Source organism: Lytechinus pictus, chromosome 2 (assembly GCF_037042905.1).
Source record: "Lytechinus pictus isolate F3 Inbred chromosome 2, Lp3.0, whole genome shotgun sequence".
Classification (NCBI taxonomy): domain Eukaryota; kingdom Metazoa; phylum Echinodermata; class Echinoidea; order Temnopleuroida; family Toxopneustidae; genus Lytechinus; species Lytechinus pictus.
This window is the reverse complement of record NC_087246.1, coordinates 21,006,178-21,029,715: the sequence shown is the minus strand read 5'-3', so window position 1 is coordinate 21,029,715 and position 23,538 is coordinate 21,006,178. Positions and strand designations below refer to the sequence as shown.

Here is a 23,538-nt window from a genome sequence, read left to right as displayed (position 1 = left end):
TCACTATCTTGGTCCAAGTCTGACCATAAGGAACAGGACTTATGTAATATCTTGTTGTGATTTTGTTTTGGGTATTTTGTCTCATTAGTCTACATAACAAACCTTGTCTATCAAGGCCACTAGCGAAATAAGTTGATCAAGATATGGTCATTTTTGGAAAAGTATTCTTGTAATTGACAACTTATCAACTCAAAATACTTGGATTGAAAGGTCTACGTGTTTGACAATATGTAGGCCTATAGATGTAGTTCTTTGGGATTGAAATGGCTGCAATTAGTTTAAGTGTAGTTTGTGCTTGAAGAATAGACATATGTGAAATATCAAGATTTGCTGCATGAAAGTATTGTAATCAAATGACCTCTGCCATCTTGATATACCTTTTTTCACTGTAACATCAGCGAGAGGAAAAACCATATTTGTGCAGCACATTGCTGTTAGTGAACTTGGTTAATAAAAATTTGTCAACTCGAAAGGTTTCTGTTTCCAATACCTTTGATTTTAAGATTTTTTTTTTTTTTACTTTATTCTGAAAATTAAAAATTTGTTATGTGCACATGTTTTTGATTTTGGTAACATGTAAATTTCGGGGTTCAGGGAAGTTTATGTGATCAGTGCAGGAATTTCATCTTTCTTTGTTATTGAGCAGTTCAATAATTGTTTCGTCATAAATTCATTGCCGTGTAATAACCAAACAAGGCTACTGAGAACAATAGATTTGGGAAAAGATAATTCTCAATCTAATTATTTTCCAGTTTGAAAATTATATTATCAGTAATTGAAAATTTTTCTGCCCAATGTATTATCTTTGGGGATAGGATGTTATCGTCCACAAGCAATTTAGATTGCCTTTGAGATTAATAATGGAGTGAGGGTCAACATGCAAAGTCAATAGTGGAAATGGCGGACGGCTGCAATAATTGATGTCATTTGTTTGGAGACTGCTTGGTAATTACCAGTAATTTGTCCATTCATCTTTCGCTATGTCTATTGTGAACAGTAAGACTGAGCTGAAGACACAATGTTTAATGGCCTTTTAATGCTTAACCTTGACATAATTTGGGAGAGATTTTTGCCGATTATTTGACTCTCCGAAAAAACACTGGTTGATCTCCTTGCTCCAGATAATTCTGCGATCAGTAGCTATTTCCGTTGCTTCGCAAAATACTCATATTTATCTGCACATAAAAGCATTGATGTGCTTTTTGTAGAATTGAAGGTACACATGTGATTAATGTGATTCCTTTCACTTCTAACAGGGTTTGGATTTGTATTGAAAAGCTATTTTCATATTTACTCAATTCAATGAACAGTAGTATACCATTTTACAATGCTGCACAATTCTCTGGTATTTTGTCTGTTGCCATGACAGAGTTCCTATTTATGTGAATTCAATATACTGTTGAAATTCTTGTGTCTTCAAGATGATTTGTAATTTAAAATGTCTGTACAAACAATATTTTTGATTTTGATAGGGGGTGGACAGTTTCATTGAATTGAATTAAATTAAGCTGGGATGATATAGAATTTGCACAACTCAGCCATCCATCTGTTCTCCCCCCCCCCCCCCACTTGAAAAATTCACGCATTGGGAGAGGGGCTGTGCCACCCCTCCCCCTTGTTCAAGAATAACAGATGAATCTGAGTTAATGTGCACCAGTAGACATTTACTTTGAAAAGCTGTTTTCCTGTGTAAATGTTTAATACACACGAGACTAGGTTTCTTGGAATTGTCTTTATCCTGAATAAAACATGAGATCAAACTGTTTTATTTTTATTCTTGCCATTTGCAGTTAAGGAGTAGAATGCACGGATAAGCCTGACACACTTAACTTGTATTTCTGCATGAGGAAAATAAAAGACAAAATTAGACATTACCACTTTTTCATATATTTCAACAAAAGAACCCCTTTGCATACAAAAGGATCAGTTTGTAATATTTTTTATAATTTTGCTGAATCATTCTTTATGCTCTAGTATTCTGTTATGACTGGTAGGACAGGTATTAAAGTATGACAATTATTTAATAACTTACTTATATACTCAATAAAAAAGCAGGGTGCTATTTATGTTGTTAAATTATGTCAAGTCATTAATTCATCGATCATGTACCAATGATCTATTATTTTGTACCAAAAGATAATAAAAGGTCAAAGTTTCTTTTGCAAGTTTTTTTTAAACAATTTTTATGGGCTTTTTGTTATGAATGAATGAAAAATAAATTCTGGTTGAAGTAAGTAGTGTGTTGATATAATACCAAAATATGTGATATATGGTTTGATTCACAAAAATGGAAGTGTTTTGTCCCCAGGTTATTTATTTATTTTGATTCAGTTACACAGCATGTTTTTTATGATAATAGTAATTATGTGACTTTGATTTGATACTAGTAAGATATTTTTTTTTTTACTAATGCAAGAAGTCATATTTATGTTTGCACAAGGGGGCTGTTTCACAAAGCTTTTTATAGTTGTGCATGAATTTATGGACAGCTTTATGAATTATGAAGTGCTATAATATAAGCCTATTTTGCTCTTCTGATTTTCACACAAATTTATAACACATCATATAATTTAATTAATATCGTACTACTACTACTAGCAATGGTTATTAGTAGTGTAATTATGTATAAACAACTGCTTGTTAGATTCAAGTGCTTGTGAAACCCTCTTGGCTTCTTAGATTCTAGTTGTAAAGTTGTGCATAACTTTGTAAACAGCTTTGTGAAACAGACCCCAGATATTTGAATACTCAGTAGCAGTTCTGTGTTCAAATATTTATCATTTATGGTCAAGTTATGTTCTTCCTGGAATAAAGAACAAGAAACATTCCTTCTTAAAGTTATATAAGTGATTGATTTAGACAAAGAAATGTACAATTTATTTTTGTTACTTTCTCAGTGAGTGTGCTATAGCACATGGACCCTGTTTCATTAGACTTCAGAGCAGCAAGTGTGGTAATTTTTTAAGCTTTTGAAATAGTTGCATTTGTTAAACATGTTTGATGAAAAAGGGCCCATTTACATTCATGACTGTAATGTGTCAGAGTATGAGATATTGTAAAGAGATTAGTGAAGAATATTTATCTGAAGACATGTACATATAGATATGCACAGTGTATTGGATACAAGATATAAAACTTTACTATTCTTTTGATTTACTTTTTGTGACAGGATAAGCAAATTCACTGTCTAAACTCCGTTGAAATCAATGCAATAAAAAACCGAGATTACATAATTGTTGAGTAGCTATGGCCTCATCTGTGTTTGTTATTCAATTATTGTGAAAGAATTTTCTTTGTTTTTTAATATCTTTCTGCTTAGCAGTTTTTCTCCATTTCTCTTAATCTCTCTTGGTATGTGTATTAGTTTGGTTATATTATTTTGTTCAGTCACATTGGATTTGTAAAAGTACTATCCATTGTCAGGTATAATATTGCATAAATTTGACACGAAATATTGGTCCCCTTTGAAACTTTGGTAAGTGTATTTATTTCTTAAACTATCTTTCAAATATAATTTCTTTAAATGTGTAAAAAAAAACGATAGGGAATGTTTTACAAGCAATTGTCCAATTACTATTTGGTCTATTTAAGGGTCAAGTCCAGCTCAGAAAAATGTTGATTTGAATCAATAGAGAAAAATCAGACAAGCATAATGCTGAAAATTTTATCAAAATCGGATGTAAAATAAGAAAGTTATGCCATTTTAAAATTTTGTTTATTTTTGACAAAATATTTACATGCACAATTTAGTCACATGCAAATGAGAGAACCGATGATGTCCCTCCCTCATCATTTCTTTTGTTTATTGTTTGAATTATACAATATTTCAATTTTTACATATTTGAAAGTATGGATCAACTTGACTGAACCTTAAAATGTTAAACAATTGTAATTCCACATGTTCAGGGAGAAATAAAACTTTGTTTCACAGGACAATGAGGAGAATATTTCATATAATAAAATACAAAAGAAATAGTGAGTGAGTGGAGTCATCAGTTCCCTCATTTGCATACCGAACGGGATGTGCATATAACTATTTTGTGAAATTAAGCGAAACTTAAAAATGTCATAACTTTATTTTACATCTGATTTTTATGAAATTTTCAGCATTATGCTTGTTGGATTTTTCTCTTTTTATTCAAATTAAAATTTTGTTGGGGTGGACTTGTCCTTTAAGGTGTAAGGTACTTATGTATATAACTTGACATACAAATTTGACTAATTGATTAAAAACAGTGGGTTCATTAACGCTGTAACGGTAGTGACAGGCGTGAATTAACCCCCCCCCCCCGTGACATTCATTATTTGGGCGATTCCATACATGTCGTACGGAATTTCTCGTTTCCTAGCCGAAAGCTTGAGCAATAAAATATTCTTTTTGTCATTGATAAAGCTATAGTGGGTAGTCGTGTAAAAAACTAATAACCAACACAAAAAATTTGATTATGGGTCAATTATAGGTGAAAATGTACGGGACGCAGAAATGTCCCGTACGACACGCAACATTTTAAGCTCTAACTCGCCTATGGACAACATATTTTTGTTGGTTGTCAGTTTTTTGCATGTCTACCCAGTAGTACTTTAATATTACCACAAAGCAAATTGAAGTTTTTCGTTCGTTTGGACAGCAGGTTGAAAAATGTTGTGAAAATGACTGATTTTTCTAGCATGGAATCGCCCGTTTGTTTTTTGTCAATATACACTGATGCTGAATAGAGCGAAATAGTTTCAGACTGTGTATTCAAAGCCACCTATGTCAGTTCAGACGAATATGGTCCCGGCACACTAGTCCAACTTTATGTTTAAGTTTTTATTAGGTCAAGTGAAACCTGGAACAAGTAATACGTGGATTCAGTGCACACAGAATCAATTTAACCATTAATTAAACCAAGTATTATAGCCCAATGGAGAGTATATTCCGTCCGAAGATCTGTCTAGATAATGGTTGTAATAGTGATGATCTTGTGAATGGTTGTCTGTTAAAAAATGGGTCACCTTCAAATGCGTTCTCGATCAGTTTTGACGAAGTTGAATATTTCATACTCAACTGGCTGTTGCCTATCTACCATGGATTAAAGAATTATCCAGTTTGATTTATTTATAAAATCAATTTGGATCGAAAAGTACATCCAAGCAAAACGTTGTCATAACCTTGACTTGTTTTCAATGAAATTAACATGAAATCGATAGTAAAATTTGTTTATTACGCAATTATAATGTAAATTATTGAAAATGTGTTTTGAAATGGATATCAATGGAACCCTTGTAGGATTATGACATCATTGACATCTGGATTCATTAATTGCAGTCGTGCCTTACTTTGGCGCTAATCAAAATCAAAATTTGCATCACTGCAAGAATACCCCCAGACCATCAATGATGTGGGGGAATACTCTTTCAGGTCATACATATATATATATTTTATATGTTTATGACATATTTCGTCCTTACACGGTATAACAATGTTGAAGATGATATTGACGATGATTACCATGACAATGACGACTATGGCAGTAGTGATGATGATATGGACGATGATTATGATGACAAAGATTGTGACGACGGCAATGATGCTGATAACGATTATAATAACAATGACGATGATATTGATATTATGATGATATTGACAGGATGTGACGACGACGATGAAGACCATCTTTACTGGACGTAGATCCCCTGCTATACCAACAATCATCTGAACATACACTGTACTTTTCTTCCATATCTCAACAACTGAGTTACTGTTCTTAAACTTCTCTTCGGTCACCTTACACAAACCATCTCTCATCATGACCTTAGATCTGGACTACATTCAAACCTACGAAACTTTAAAAGTGCCTTCTACATGTACTTGACGAGATAGAAATATATTTCATGTCGCCATTTTGATTTATCAGCCCTATTTATATGTCGACATGGCGAGGTACTTTATCTTGCCAAGTCAACTTTTGACAAAATATTTCAAAATAGCAAATACCTTAAAGTTAGTAGATAACGATAATGTAACTCGCATTGAGGACAATTTTTTTATTCATACGTCGATCTTGGCAAGAAAACGTATCTCGTCATGCGAACATGTACATAACTTTTTTATAATTCGTATGACGACATTTAACTTTCTATAAGTCGACTTGGAAAGATAATGCATCTCACCATGTCGATATGATAAGGCGAGTAAGTTGACATGGCAAGAGATGATGTGTCGTCATTTCGTCAAGTAGATGGCACTTTAAAACTTTTTCGCATAGACCATCATTGATACTCTTTACAGGTGAGTTGTCTCTCACGACTCCCTTCTATAAATTAGATCTATCTGTCTACTTACAACCCTAATCTTTTCCAGGCTGTTTCAATTCCTTTCCCTTCTTTGATGTATTGAACTTAAGACCTCCCTCTCGGCAGTGTCCAAACGCCTAGCCCTGGTCTCGGGTCGAGCACTTAATGAAGGAACTTAGAATATCTTGCTAAATTTGATTCAATTCGTTAACGAGTAAATTCTTTAAAGAAAAACACAAAAATTTCCAGAAAACAAAACGTGGATGTGAGGAATCTTTGATCATCTATTTGTTGTGAAAGCCTGTCGTGAAAAGGATAGGTATTTAGTAATGAAACATTTGCCTCATCTGGATCCATTTCTGTGCCTACACGAACGCAATCGGTTATCTCGACCTATCCCCCACTAGAGAGTGGAGTGGCGGTGTGGGGGCTTTTGAACTGCTGTTGGTCTTTGCAGGCTAAATTGATTAAAAAGCTAGACTAGTCGAATCTACAATTAAAGGTATTAATCACATCAAACATATGTCTCTTTATTGGTAATTATTGATCACTGCACATGTATTATGGATGGTGGGGAGGGGGGGGGGGCAATATTTCATAATTACTAATCGGAATTTAGTTCGGAAGGGTGTAATTCAACTTTTCACCCTGGGGTGCAAAATACGAACCTATTTTATTTTCTGCTGACTGTACTGGGACATTTATAATACCGTAATTAATATCATGGGGGTTTTCTTAATCAACTTCCTCAAAGAAATTAAAGGGAAGTAAGATTTAAAAGCAAAATGGAAAATATTTTATGCTTCGTCAATACCTCCTCATGACATGTGAACAGGGGCTGCAAATTTATTGATGGTAGTCTCACTCGAAAATTTAAACCTATAGTACCTATTACAAATACATGAAAAGTCTGACATTATGGCACCTTTCTGCAAGGTAAAGTGTACATGGTGTATGTCATTCTGTACAGATTCTTTTACATACTAATGTATGTAAAAGAATGATTTTAAAGCCATTTATTGATGATTTTTAAGCCATTTACTCAGCGACTCGAGGGTATCCACCATTGTTTTATTGGTTCAACTAATAAAAAGATGACGATGTCCAGAAGTGTGAATCGTCTTCAGACTTTGATTTGTAATTGAGGTATGGTTTAAAGCAGAAAAGATACACGAAGTGACCATTTGCATATAATACAGCATCCATATTTTACTTTAGGATCATAAAATATCAGTGGTCAACCTTTACCATTTTTTAAACTGAAAAACATAGATTACAATTGGTGTTAAAAGTTATACTCTGAAATTTTATATTAGGCCAACCCTCGTCAATTTATACTATAGCTCGTCAAAATATGTAGAATATAATTGTACAGTATTGGACTCTGTATCACATCATCCACTGTGTTCTTCATTCATCATCATCATCGTCGTCGTCATCATCATCATCATCATCATCATCATCGTCATCATCATCATCGATGTCGTCGTCATCATCATCATTATCGATCAGCAAGATTTTCAAAACTTTCACCAGCATCCCGATTCCACTACTAATACCAGCAATATGCACCCCCATAATGAACACAGCCACCATCATCATGTTTTCTCCACGTCTTCCACCACAACCATCAGCAACATTGCCATCATCATATTCAGTCATCATCACCGTCAACGTCATTTCCATTACCGTAGTAACCTTCACTACCATCACCTTACCACTTCCACTATCGTGACCATTACCACACACCACCAGCATCATATCATCATCGCGATCACCAACTACATACCACTACCACTACCACAATCATCACCAACAACATCGTATCCATCACCACGCACACTCTAAAAAAACATTGGGTAAAAGTGATCCATGAGGGTCATTATGATCGTGTCCAACCACCACTGGGCATTTCTTTTGGGCATTTTTATTTATCCAGTCTGATAAAAAAATTTGCCCATTCTAAAGTACTTGCTGCTTATTTTTTAACCTTACTGGACAATACGCTTCCCGCATTGGGTAAAATACTATCCCAAATTGGTTGAACACATTATTACCCTCATGCTGCATGGTTAAAGTTTCACCCAATATTTTTTTAAAGTTTTTTTTTACTTCCAGATCAACTACACAACACTACCATAATCAGCATCATCAACAAATACACGAGTCAAATCGAATTCAAGAAATTCAAGTTGTTGCCATCGTGACGTAACGCAATTCTTGACTCAATTTACTCATGCATATGAAAACGTAGACTACCAATACCAACATTTCTGTCGCCTTATCTGACCGTACCTTTTTGATCTGCTTAAGATTTTTTTTCCAACGACTGTCCTGCAATATTGGCGATTCCACTTAAAGTTAATGAGCCCCTGATCAGTAGGCCAATAAATATCATGGATATGGTGTAACCTTACTCAGACAAACTAAAACAACACTTTTCACAAATTACACAGACAACACCAAAACTACATTTGACATTTATTGATCCAAATACACCATAACAAAAGGCACGTCATCTGTAACATTTCAAAATCAACTCGAATCACGTTAACATTTCCACGAACACATTTCATCAAATCATTCCAGAGCGAAGATTCTAACCCGTTAGCATTTGGGCTGCATCCCATACTAATAAATCAATTCATAAATTCCCGATAGGTCTCAGCTAATGCCTTCCTTCGAAATGATGTAATTACAATCCTTATGCCCATTGCAAAAAGAGTTGGGTCAAACGCAACTAAGAATATTCATGCGCGCATACACCAGTATACGCACCAGTGATTGGTTGAAAGTTTCGTTGGATGGTATACTTTCTGCAAAACCTCATAAATCAGAACGATTGGTATTCAAATGAATATTCACTCGAGTGAAGTATATCAAGGCTCCATAAAATATGAATACATTTGTCAACAAGTAAGTGTGAGGATTAACAACTTTAGAAAATATTAATGAACATGGCTTTTGATTTACACAAGATGGTAGTCTGTTTGCCAAAGTTTGTTACTGTAATTCTATTTAAGCCTAGATTACTTGTATTTGATAGTTCGTATCGGCTTGAGAGGGTAAAGCTTTTCACGTTTAAATGTATGGGTGAATCATCGAAATAAATAAGAAAAACGAGAGTAATATCGATAATAGTAAGAATCATTTACAAATGTACATCAGATTGATTACAAGTAAAAATAAAAAAGATTTTGATCTATCAGCTATTAAATCAAATCAGTCTATACTATACACCGTTTGTTCACAAATTACTTTACTTAATTGTATTTACAGTAAACAAAAGTACGTCAGTAGATTAGTATCTTCCTCTCTATATTCTTTATCACACAACACTCACTATCAAATCGTCCAACGAAATAATAAAAAATAAGAACATTCCAAAGTATTATGTTTGATCTACTTTCATGACTTTGGCAAAAGGTTACAAAGACGGCATGTAAGGGATCCAACTGATACTTGGCGCTGCACCCGGCGTGCTTGAAGGGCGCGTCACAATTTGCCTTTACACAGTAAAAACTCTGTATAAAATGTTCATGCAATGCTGCTTACTATACGAACCTTATGCAAAAATTGTTTAAACGATTTAAACAAGTGTTTAAAATCTTAAACAACAAAGTTACATTTTTACTATTCAATTATTTAAAAAACATGTTTGTTTAAGCTGTGAAGCAACTACTGTAATATTCATTTAGTAAACAGCGGTTCATAATATTTTTAAACAGCGTTATTACTGTATATCGTCTGCCTCGTCTAACAATGCAGCAAAATAATTTGAAACTACGCTACAACAGAGAATAATTTATTAAAAATCGGTACAGACTATTCAATAATCAAAATAAAAACACACCATCAAAGGAAAACTCAAATAAATCGTGAACAAGAGGACTTGAATGATCAAAATTTACATAAAACTGAAACACAGTTACTGATATTTATTAATAACTTATATAGCACCAGTTTGTTATGAAAGAGAAAATGGAAGACTGATTTAGAATCCATAGAAAAATTAAAACGATTGTGACATTAGAGAGGATATATAGGGCAAGGATAATCGTTGTTATTCAGAAAATTACTTAATCTTAAGTGAAACATCTTTAACCTTACAACAAATAATTGCTTTGGGGTGATTTTTATTTTGTAATGATAATTTAGCGAAAACTAACCTCAAACGATGCATAAAGGTGGATGGACCATTAAGAAACAATACAGGGCAGTAATAAAATCATTTGAGGTATATTATTAACATTATTAACATTATGATACAACTTGGCGTATGGTTTATCTCAAATCAACTCTTACTAAAATTTAGATAGAAAATCTCAGAAATTATCATTTGAGTTTAAAGAAAGTTGAAGGACATAGAGGTTATAACAGTCAATAATAATTTTTTTAAATCAAAATTTTCATCAATAAAAGTACGAATTGCCATTAGACTAAACTGCTGCTGCCAGTTTTACGTTTTGTTGATGCTGCGTCCATGGATGAAGATTCAATTTGCGTCTGTGGTGGTTCATGTAAAGCAGCTTCTATTTCCGTGTCAAAGGGCACATTTAGAGGTGTATCCCCCCTGGGGACGACCCGAGGAGGTAAGAGCCCATCGCCCCGCAATGCGACTGACGGTACTGGATCAGTTTCGGTTTGTAGTAGTGCCGCCGAGTCGGTTGGTCCAGTACCCGATGCTTCTTCTCCTCCTATCATGGTGTTGCCTTGTGGCGGACCGATGACCGTGCTACCGGATGGAGACCCGTCGGTTCCCTGGTCGGGTATCGAGTAACCCGGTGTTCTCGGTGTTCCGATGTCGATGTCGACACTGCTTCCCACTGACATGGGAAAGAATGGAACGCTCATCGATTCGGCTCCACCTGCGATGTGCAAAATAGTACTATGCTAAATTAATACTGTTGATGTTATCGTTATATATATAGGCCTTTGCAACGCGCCATCTGTTAAAACTCCAAAGGCCTATTAAACATAGATCTGATTTGCAAGGATGTTGGAAAAAAGGTTGAATATATATGCAGTCAAATATTAAACAAAATATCAGGTGACATCATTACAAATCGCCATTTCCAATATAAAGGATGTTGAGGCCAATTCTGGTTGCGCGATACTTGAAAGAAAGAAAAAAAATCGCTTGAACGTCCAGATCAGACTGGAGGGGACATTTTTTAAAAATCAGAATCGTTTACTCTTGCAATCCTGTGTCTAAAACTGTTGCAGAAAGAGTTAATTCACAATATACATCAAAATCAACGTAATTTAAGTCCCAAATGCGGGATCTGGACCCCGCTGCATAAAAGTTACTATCATTAACTTTGCCATCCAATGGTGACTAACATGGCAACGATGACCAATGGCCAATCAAAATCAAGGATTCTATGAAAGGTACCATTGCATGGCAAAGTTACCATAATGGCAACTTTTATACATTTGGTGGAAAATCGAATTGCGTCTGATATTTGGAGGTGTGATTGATTGTAACTCATTCTGAAACGTGCCCAGCACATTTCGATACCACTGAAGGGATCACCTCACCTTGTCCAAACTTGATGAATTCATCGAGCATGTCTACACGATCTTTCAGCTTGGCCATCTCCAGCAGTAGTCCTTTCAACTCTGCAGCCTTTTAAAACAAAGAGACAAATAAACCTTTTTTGTCAATCGGAACTCTCACTTGAAAATGCACATGCCACTAGCAGTAGTGAACTACGTGAGTATAACAATCTTTCTTCATGTAGATAATAACCCTGCTCATTAGGTTGTAGTTTTGTAGTAAGATATCGTTTTGTATTTTGCATTGTTTTGAAGAAAATTGTAGGCCTATAGGAATCTTCTCTAAACAAAATTAGAAATTCATATTGTGGCAGTAGCCTAATGAGCTAAACATTCAGATGGTTCCAAACGTTGTGTATGGGGAAAATAGGTCGCGATCGAGCATTAAAAAAAAGTTTATTGCGAAAGCTAATTTTGTGATAGATTTTGACAAAATAGAAGAAAATAATATATTTCACCATTTTCCATTTCCTTTTCTTTGTTTTTCTCCTTTTTCTTTAGAGGTGGATTTTATTTCCTTTTTCTTTTTAGACGGGTGGGGGGGATGGGGTGATCCCAAGCCCCCCCCCCCCCCGTCTATACGCCAGTGCATAGTGGGGTAAATATGAAACAGCGGAGGAGAGCGTCAACCAAGGGAAAAGTCATAAAAATGTCAATTCGGTACCATGTGTGCTCTTGAGTTGGGCCGCCGCAATCCTTCAAATCTATCGCAGAACGGACAAAAATAGAGACCAGTCCGACTTTAATCATTAACTTAAGTTGGTTAAAAATGTGTCCTAATTGAAAACATGGAAACTCATGTCCACTAATATCACTTAATAGACAAACCTTGGGGAATTACACACGGTAAATCCGATTAAGCAAAAAATGTCGTGGAATATTTTTGATAACTGATTCGATTGATTGGATTGAAAACTTGTTGTGATGAAATAAAATATATTTTTGCCACAGTCTGTATGAGCGACAGGTCAATATCCAGATATATTTTTTTGATGTTCTTTGTTTGGAAAATTATTACAGGTATGAAATCTGAGTAGACCCCCGCGTGGCAAATATAAAAAAAAGTAAGTAATGTTGTGATAATTGACGACGATGATGATGGTGTTGATGATAATGATTGTGGTGGTGATGATGATGCTGCCGCCGCTGATGATGATGATGATAACGACTATGTTTATTGATGGCTATGATGTGACGATTATGATACTGATAATGGGAACGTTTATAATGGTTGTGAACTTGTGATGGCGACGATGACGACGATGGTGATGATAGTGGTGACGGTCGAGCTGATAACGAGAGATATGTGAACAGTTCTTGGAATAGACGAATGGATTTATAAAATTGAACGTTTTTGTGAAGAAACTACAGAGTGCAAATGCAATCTCACCATCTATACAAAGTCCCACGCCATATGTCGTAAAAATTGTATATGAAATAATTCTCTCTGAACAATTTGTATTTTATGAAGTGAAGTCAGCTGTCCAGATTTATGGATATTTGACTTGTCTGTCCGTGGATGATCGTAAACCGACCGAGAAATTGAATTTCATAGCGATCCTGGATTGCAATTGGCCTCAACCCAAAAAGTACTTGTGCTCCTTTTAAGATTAATTTTGTAAACCTGCAGTCCCTTATAGAAACCAAACGAAACTGTGCACTTCAAAATAAATATAACAGACCTTCATCAATCCATTTATGATACACTGAAGGATATTACAAACACAAAAATACAGTATAAGGATCTTTACGGATTAACAAGGACTGAAATTAATTTCATTCATTTTCACATGACAATGACGATATAGTTTCTTGAATCCCAAATCTAAGACGTTGGTATATTTTGCCGGGAGACGAAGTGAACTTAAACTAAATAGAGAATTGTATAAAGACCATCTCGGTTTAAACTGTATTTAGATTTGCAAATTATCAATATTTTGCTCATTAAATTACAATTTAAACGTAATTGACCTCCAAACAAAGTGTGTTCCGGGGCAAGGTGTATACCACAAAATAGAAGCACAATTAAACGTTTACAGAACAAGTCCATCCATTCGTTTAAAAGAACAGTAACACAATATGATACTGAAACATCGTCAAAATCGGATGTAGAATAAGAAAATCATAACAATATAACGTTTAGGGCCTGTGCAATAGTAGCTGATATCATGGAATGCCAATGTGCGAATCGATGACGTCACATACTACTATTTCTTTTTGTATAAATATCAAACAGTAAAAAAAAAACATTATTTGTTGTAAATTTGATGATAGAAGAAACTGTATTATCGATAATAATGATAATTCCATATAGGATGTACTTGAAAAGCAGTCAATCATTTTATTACAATATAACCTACAGGAGGAAAAATATCTTATAATTCATAAAAAAAATGTATTGTGAACGTGTGATGTGATCTTACTTGCTTGTTTGCACCTAATTTCTTATTGTATTCAGTTGTTTTCTGAAATTAGGCAAAATACATCTGATTTTTCTGAATTTGCCAGCATTATGCTTGTTGGATATTTCTCTTTCTGTTCAAATTAACTTTAAGCTGTAGCATGCAGAAGCCGATAAGAGTGAGCTAACCGTGAATTGGGGTACCCCAAAATCCAGCAAGCCCCCACCCGAGTAGAAATATATTCATCGTTCACGGCTGTGTATTCATCAATATCCCTGGAGGAATAGAAAGTCGGTGTATTTCGTTTTGACAGCAAGCGTGGCTAAAACGGCTTTTTACAAGGGACCTTTTGACATTGGTTGTATTCGTATGCCATGTGGCGCCCATTAAGTCCAATCTAAAATGGGATCATGTCCCAATCATGTCTCTTGGGCCTTAAACTTCACGCTTCAAGCAAGACACACCAGTGTAACAACCTGCTTTCCGTAGATTTAAAGTTTGAATTGCGAGTCTACTACCAAAAGGTACAAACTCTTTTAAGTATAACATTGGATTTATCTCATGTCCACCGCGACGTCATATAGGACCATGAGAGGTTTGACGAAAATCTATCCACAAAACTGAGTTCGGATTTAAAAAAAGTTTTAATAGGCCTATTGTGACGTCACATGCGAGCAGTTCTTCCATTCTCTGTGCCATGTGATATAAACTTCATAAAATAAAATCTTCACATGACATTTGCACTGGATCTACCTGTGCATTCAATATCATAAGATATATAACACGCTTAAGTACAAAAATATTTCCAGCCCACAAACCATTAAAATGTACATTACACGATAAGGTGTGGCAGGTGATAACGTACAAGATTTAAACTTTAAAATCATGTTATTCTTTGACTTTCTTTAAATTACTTGTACAAAAAACAAATTGATATCTGGTCAGATTTGCCCTATTGACTAACGAAATGATCTATCATGGCAGAATAATTGGAAAAGAGTAATGGAAAAGAGATTGTCGTTTATATGCACCGAAACACATCGGCTTACAGCTGACGTAATTATCGCGGCTTATAATCAATTATGGATACATAACCACATAAGACAAGTATTTATTTACAGAGCGCTATATTCCTAAACAAGCTTTAAATTTCCCCAATTCAAATCAAGTGTGTCTACAGAGGAAAACATGTAGACCTACAATATTGATGTAACATGAGTTAACTTTTTGTCATCAGGAAAATTCCTTTAAAGCTAGAAGTGGGTTGGCTTTTACGGCGATCAAGCTCAAACTACCCCAGGATTTGTGAGATAAACTTGTCTTTTCATCGGGAGAAAAACCCGCTAAAAAGCTGGAGATTTCATCCAAGATCAAGTGAAGTTTAACAGGATTTTTCACTAATACCATGGATACCTATAGAGAGGAGTGTAGTGTGTATAAAGTTACAGTCACACCCACGGAACTGACTCCAGACCGACCAAAATCTATTACGTTATTTCCAATGACGTATACCATCGGTCGGTTTGGAGTCGGTTTCGTCGGTCTGACTGTAGCATAAACAGGAAGATGGGAGGGTGCGATAAGAGGAATTTTAGAACCCACTTCAACATGATCAATGTCTGTCTGCCATTTTTATATCAGGATTAACAGGTATGTGCTCCTAATCCTTATTTACCGTAATCATATTAACATCAACATCATTTACCGAACGTCAACAGCCTAAAATGACGGAGACCTCAACTCGAGGCAATCCTTTCACTTCAGTTTGTAATTATAATGAACATAGTTTGATGAATGAAACATTTTTGGGCGCAGGATAGGAGTGTATAGTAGCTGTTTATCAACGATTGACATGGCTTTATCTTAAACATGTCGAAAAATGTCAAAGAGTGCCCCCCCCCCCTTGCCAAAAGAGGGGTTTTCATAATAGAATGAAACAGGCGACCCTGAAAGAAAAGACTGCTATAATGCGCATGAAAAAGTAATTTACGCATTAATTTGAGGGACCACTTAAGTTAAACAGCTATTATATACTTACGTGACTTAATCTATTGACTTTATTGTCTTTGTATAGGAGGAGGGCGATGGGTTTAAAGCATAAATCTTATCCCCTTTCGAAAATTATCCACTAGACCCAATTCGAATTCGCCTTAAGTACCCCAAAGATGGTTTTCAATATTCTGATGAATAGCACTTGACAAGCTTATTCGCCGATAATATTGCAACAAGCAGGCTTAAGTCAGAACACATGGTTTGTGTTATTTTTATATCATTCTTATTCACAGAACGGAAACAAGTGTGATCAGTTGATCTAATTCTGGTTTAAATAAATTGTGACAGAAATAGGTTTTTGTTCCGACTGCTTTTTACAACAGCCTTCCCAAATTGATTGACACCGAGAAAGACAAACGGTTATCAATAGACACACATAACATGGTAAACACGACTTAAGACTGCATCAATGTAGGAACTAAATAATCAATACAATAATCATGGTAACTGATTCTTGACATACTAGATAGAAGTAAATTTGCTGAGGTATATGAAGTTACATCAGAGCAAGGTTGGTTTCCTTCTATTTCTCTAGAAAGTTTTGCAATTGGTTTTTGATTGGCCGCGTAATATATTCAAATATTTATCACAAGAAGAGGCATGTGGGTTATACATAGGCAGTCATGGCTATCAAACTTTCCAAGACACCATGAATGCCTTGTTATAACAGAGTTGTACACAGGGGCGGATCCAGGATCTTCCAAGGGGGGGGGCACATTTTCCCGAGGAAAAATTTGACAAGCAAAAATATAAAAAAAATAAATTAAAAAAAAGTTCTTCACTTTCAAAGGGGGGGGGGGGCTCACTTCTGTTTTAACGGCATTTTACATTACAAATTTTAATTGTGCCTCTCAAGGGGGGGGGGGGGGACACGGACCGGCTCCCCCTGGATCCGCCAGTGATTGTACATATTAATGATTGTCACATGAAGTAGGACCGTTACCATGGTTATGTGCTTAGTTTCAAGCCGGTTTCAAGGCAAATACATCTAGAAGAACAACCGAAGTAAACTACAGACCGGATAAAAATCTGGCCACACGACATTTGCTACTGCAGCAGTCTCTCGGGGCTTTATTTCGTCTAATTAAGATGTAGGGTCAGGGTTAGGTTGCAATAAGTTTATATGTTAACTTGAGGGTTAGGTTCAGGGTAAGGTCTAGTGTTAAATCCAATGTTGAAATTGGTCATTTGTGTGTGGAATTTATAGCGAAACAAATGTCGCCGGAGCAAATGAAACGGAACCCAAGATATTTTGCTATCAACAATTACCTCCACTGACATGACAGGATACTTACCATGGGACATCAACCTACTATTTCATCCTCCCTAACAACCATCAAACTGATGAGCATCCAAGGACACCATCAGAACAATTTTGTTAAATTTGAATATCAACCAATTACAGATCATCCCAAGTCGGTTTTTCAAGTAACTGTGTTGTACCATGGTGTTGAGTCCCTGAATCCCTAACCATTATCTAAAGCTCCAAAATATCCACTTGGAAATGGGCATGCTGGGTCAGGGGCAATCGGACTACGATTGTTGTAAGTTTGTCCAAGAATACCATGCTTGACTTACCGTCACAACCATTCCGAGTGATTCAATGGACCCCGGAGGACCAGGAGGACCCGGTGGACCTACGATACCTGAAATGAAAACAAATTGCCATATTCACTTTAGATGAGGTGTGATGTTTGAAGATTAGTTTGAAAAATTGACAAACATATATGTGCATAAATTATTTCCTGTAATTTAAAGGATTGTTAGGAGAGGACATTTAGGAGATACCAAAATTGCGAGGGGTGCCCAACAATATTACAGCACTTCAAATGTGTTATTATCTGAATACACTCTCAAGAAAAGCCAGAAGGTGAGCTTTTCTGATGATTTGATGAACCTACCTGGTGCAGACTGTCCAGGGAGGCCCTGAATCCCCGGTGGACCTTGAGCCCCTGTTTGTCCTTGTGGTCCAGCAGGCCCTCTTGGACCAGGATCTCCCTTTGGTCCTGCTGGTCCCGGTGGTCCACTCGCACCCACTACTCCGGGAGACCCCGCTGAGCCGGCGGGCCCACCAGGACCACGTGGGCCTTGGGGACCTCGTAGAGTAGTGGTACCACGATCACCAGCACTGTTATACACCGGGTTTACCAGGTTGACGTCATGGTTTACAGGTCGTATAGATGCGCCCCGTGAACGACTAATCTAAAGAAGATGGGGTTAAAAGAAGATAGGAGTGGTAAGTGTCAATTCTGCGCTATGACGTATTCTAAATCGTTACTGCGTTTGTTTGGTATCGACGGGTAAATACCAAAATCTTTCTCTAACATTGTTCGATGTCTTTAAAATTATCGTGTACAAATTTGAATTACAAATATTATTACTTATAAATTGTGTCAGTAATAATCCCATGTTTAAATTGTGTTTACGAATATCTCCATGTTTAAATCTTAATTATTTTTTGAAAGCCTTGAAATACATAATAGTAAGAAGCTAAGCAGAGAATCGGCAGAGAGAACTACCAATGGAAAGCTAGTATGGAGATTTAGGCAATTGTAGGGGGAATTTCCGGCAATTCAAATTAAAAGGTACCAAATATCTAAATATCTTATTCATATTCTTTGCTTTGTCACCTGATTTTTCAAACAGAGTCATAACATGCATAATGTCTTTTCACTTTGCCAAATGACAATAAGCTGTAAATTTAATTCGTTTCATGCTGGTTCTTAAACTTACCAAATTGTTTACTTTTTACTGATTTTTCAAACAGACTCATAACATGCATAATGTCTTTTCACTTTGCCAAATGACAATAAGCTGTAAATTTAATTCGTATCATGCTGGTTCTTAAACTTACCAAATTGTTTACTTTTTACTGATTTTTTAAACAGACTCATAACATGCATAATGTCTTTTCACTTTGCCAAATGACAATGAGCTGTAAATTGAAGTCGTATCATGCGGGTTCTCAAACTTACCAAATTGTTGACTTTTTGTTGTAATTCATTTAACGTTGAACAATTCATACATGCTGCAATAGAACAAAAGAAAACACACAAATCGCAATTTAGTACAAACATGACAGATGGATTTGTACGGAGTGCCTTAGGCCTTCAATAAAATTTGATCGAATGTAGAAAAGTAATTTAACTCTTGCCTTAAATGACATGAAGATCACACGATCACTCATTACCTGACATTCCAATAACATCTACAAACCATAATCACTGAGGGAAGATTTGATTTCCATGAGGTGGTTATCTTCATGATAATCACGATTTTGACATTCAAAATCAGAAAACTCGAATAGGGAAACTTCCCCAATTTGTGTAAGGGAACGAACAACTGTTTCAAAGCAGACAGATCATTAAAACTCAATCCACTATTCCGTGTGAACAAACAAGCATTATGATTTTCGAAAGGATGTCACTCATGACACTGCCAAACACTTAAAGAAATATGCTTTGCTTTTTTAATACAATTTTTTTGCATAAATATGAAAGGTGAAAACCGATGTCACCATGGAAGCACCTTCAATGGGCAGTCTTGCACCCACTTTGTAATTTCCAGAAATAAGAGCACCTTTACAGCTAATAAAGGGGAGAATCCCTACAGGTGCACCTTTTTTTGAAATGTTCAAGGTTGAGCCAAATTTTCCTTAGAGTGAAACAAAAATAATTTTAAACGTATTCATCAATGACATAAAAGTATAAATAGTTGCAAGTACATTAAGAAAGGATAAGCAATATTGGGTAACGATATTCTGGTCGAATAGGCACCTATCCAATATTCGTACAATAATCGAATTTTATTATCCTAATGCAAATCCTGTCAGAAACATAAAAAGTGCATTCAACCATGGACCTATTACTATTATTTGTAATAGGTCCATGATTCAACACAATCTTACCCCTTAACACTCTTAATGAAGTGGTCAAGCAGGTTAGTATTTGATGTGTATTCTGAAATACATTATTATATTTGATTTTAAATGAATAAGAGTGAAAATATTCCTTTCATAAAAAGCCGAGGCTCAATATAGCATTAGTCAGTTAGTAGTTTGTATGTTGTTTGGCACCGTGTTTGTGTGATGAAAAGGGTAAACTCATTTTATTTGTCCTTCGAAAAATTTGGCAGAGACATTCTTCATAAACCACAAGTTTGTGTCACGACGGCAGGCAATATTTGAACTATGTTAAAGGGAAAACTAATATATTTTCTTTTGAAATATGGAATCATATCTACACCGAATAAAGCTACCGAAATCTATTCAGATCATCTGATCCTCAAACGACAAGTTTGAGATATACTTAGTCCCAGACCCAGCCCTTGCAAAATAAGGTAAAAACAATAATAATGAACATCATGAGTTAATATGAGCAACGACTTATAAAATCAGCTTAATATCGCTCTATACCAGTACAGTCGTATAATGACCACAAGCGGTTTGAGTTAAAAGAAACTGCTAATTTACAAGAAGAACTATAAGATAAAGATACAGTATCATCTTTGTCGATCATGACACAGAGTTGTACTTAATCATTTCATCGAAAATGAATTGCATTTTATCTAATTCATAATTATTCTTTATGATAACTAAATAAATACTTATAGTGTTTTAACACTTAACACTCCGACTCATCGCACACTTAAACCTTAAACTATTTTGTAGTTTAACCTTATTCATAGTGCTTTTGACAATCTAATAATTTCAATATCTATATATTTGGAAGAAATAGAGAAAGTGGACTGGAAAAAAAAAAATTAACATGTCTTGATCTCTGATCAGGCGTGACAGCTTAACGGAAATATCGAAAATGGAATCTCATGGATTAAAGAGGATGATGCTGAAATGGGGAAAAGAGACACGAGAACATAAATAAAGAATCTTTGTCAAGTAGGAGAGATTGTCTTATCTCGTAATAGGAGCACTAAGACCTCCTTCAGTCGTGTTCAAGATCAAAGACAGTCTCTACAGTCTGCATGTGAAGAGGTTTCCTGTTTAATATTGACAGAGGTTGAATGCTCGCTGCCTTCAAGATCCGTATTGAAATGTTAACATACAAGGATGACGAAGCGTTTTTAAATGACATGGTATGAAAATTACCTAAGCCCCCCCCCCCCTCCGCAGATTACAACGGGGAAGACGAACGTTAAGCTAAGGAAAAAGTCAAACCTGTTTCATAACACAAAGTGTGATTTTTTTTTCAACGACTATAAATTTGAATAAACTTTCAAACATGTCAGATAAGAATTATTTAAAAATTCGAATGCGACTGTGACGAACATGACTAATAAAAATTAGCAATCTCTGTCAGAAACAAACAATTGAGGAAAACATAATATGTGGAAAAAGCTGCTCTCAGAGCAGATCTAAAAAAGATAAAAAGAAATGAACTAAGTATGCTAGTACAACTGTACAAGTAATAACGAAAGATTTAGCCAAAGCACTTCAAGATTACAGAGGAGAATAATATTTTTGTTTTCACTTCATGTTAACTCGAGGGGACACCTCTTGGAGACAATACACCATAACAAACATGATACATGAAGTATGAGGTTGATTAACGAGGGGATTTCACCGAGTCGCCTCCATCTATCTTTCTTTTTAGGGTTCAACACAGACTTTAAGTTAAAGTGTATCCTTGATAAAACGGAAGAAAAAAATGCAGACGAGGGCGGAAGCCAAGAAAAACCTCCTACTCTTGAGAATAGGTGAGGTGCACAGCTAGGTTCATAATCAATGGTGGTCCTGTGACTCTTCTTGATCAGGGATCAAGTTCAAGATCGGGTTCGAAAGCATTCGATGTGATAACCCGAAAGAAGTCAAGATATATCAGACAAAAACACCTCTTCAAAACAAAACAAGGTCTAGTTTGAAACACGCTACTGCCCGTAGAAAATCCTCGATGTATTAACTGTTTTTTTAATGATTTTACGATTTGGTTTACCAACTCCAACCATGTCAACCGACTAGACTAGGATGTCAATAGAACGTATTTATGTATGGATTTTAAAGGCATTTCCTGGATTCATTGGATATTGCAATATTATCAGACCTAACTATGAATCAAGCCCTATATCGCACCTAAATACGTTACGATATTATGCCATTCAATAATGGATTCAGTAATTCACAAGGCTTTGTAGAAACCCAAACAGTATAGAAACATCGGCTTCCAGTATATAGGCAATTGATTGATCATAGGGCCTTTCACACGTGAATATTGAATCATCATTGTAATGATGATTGCTATTGTAATCTTGACTGTGATTAGCGTTCGTGATTCTAATCATGTTCTAGTTTGGATTCACACGTGCTAAATATTCGCCATTAGCTATATTTTTCACCGGAATCATGATTGAAATTACGATTTTTTTTTACCGTGTGAAAGGGCGGTTAATCTCATACGGTAACAATAAAAATTCAGGACATTGCAAATAGAATACATTTCATTCACGTAAATCTAATCTCAGCATTATTCTACGTGTTTTTTCATACTCACCGTCGTTACAATTTTGGCCATGAAAACCAGGACAACACCGTCTTTCTGTTGTTTCTACTGTTCTGTATCCTATTGTATATTTTGGTCGAAACATTACACTGAAAAAGGAAAGGAATACAGAAAACAATTGTCAAACTGACCCAAATTTGTAAAATTATATCCATGAGTGATTTATGTAAATTCACTACATTCTAAAGACTATGAAAACACCATAATTGCCACATCAAAATCATTTAAAATTATTCATATTGAAAAAACACTGTCCCGAGACGCACGCGGAGCACATACGCATGATAATGGATAATGGAACTAATATCATTGCATTAGAAGTCTTTGAACAAACACACCAAAAAAAAACGCAAAAAGAGTGTGAGAAAAGTGAATAATATCAAGAGGATAGGTAAATATATCTCATGACATCTCATGGGTAGCTGAAAATAACACACGGATTGCTAGCCATTTTAAAAGACAGAATATTGTCTTTTTGGACATAAAATAAAAGGGGGTGGGGCATTAACAACCCCATTGACCACAGTACAGGGGCCTACATGTATACTCGACAGATAGTCAGAAAAGAAAAACCAAACAATGATTCTATATGACGAATGATTAGGTTTGATACGAATTGACTTATCGAGGATGGGACGTTGAGTCTGACCTGGATATTTCGGAAGCATTGAATAAAAAAGGGACCCCATTTTGATATATTTTCTGATTACATTTATTGGATGATATATCACCGTGGG

General features: G+C 35.5%; 1 protein-coding gene across 1 annotated transcript; it reads right to left on the bottom strand.

Moving 5' to 3' along the window:
* Window positions 1-8,745: 8,745 nt before the first annotated feature.
* Window positions 8,746-22,888, bottom strand: LOC129283279 (collagen alpha-1(I) chain-like). Its single transcript, XM_064112714.1, has 6 exons — window positions 22,793-22,888; window positions 19,265-19,317; window positions 18,191-18,491; window positions 17,868-17,935; window positions 11,818-11,905; window positions 8,746-11,144 (listed from the first exon to the last, which is right to left on the bottom strand). The coding sequence occupies exons 1-6, from the start codon at window positions 22,884-22,886 to the stop codon at window positions 10,711-10,713; spliced, it is 1,038 nt and encodes a 345-aa protein (XP_063968784.1). The 5' UTR covers window positions 22,887-22,888; the 3' UTR covers window positions 8,746-10,710.
* Window positions 22,889-23,538: the final 650 nt, after the last annotated feature.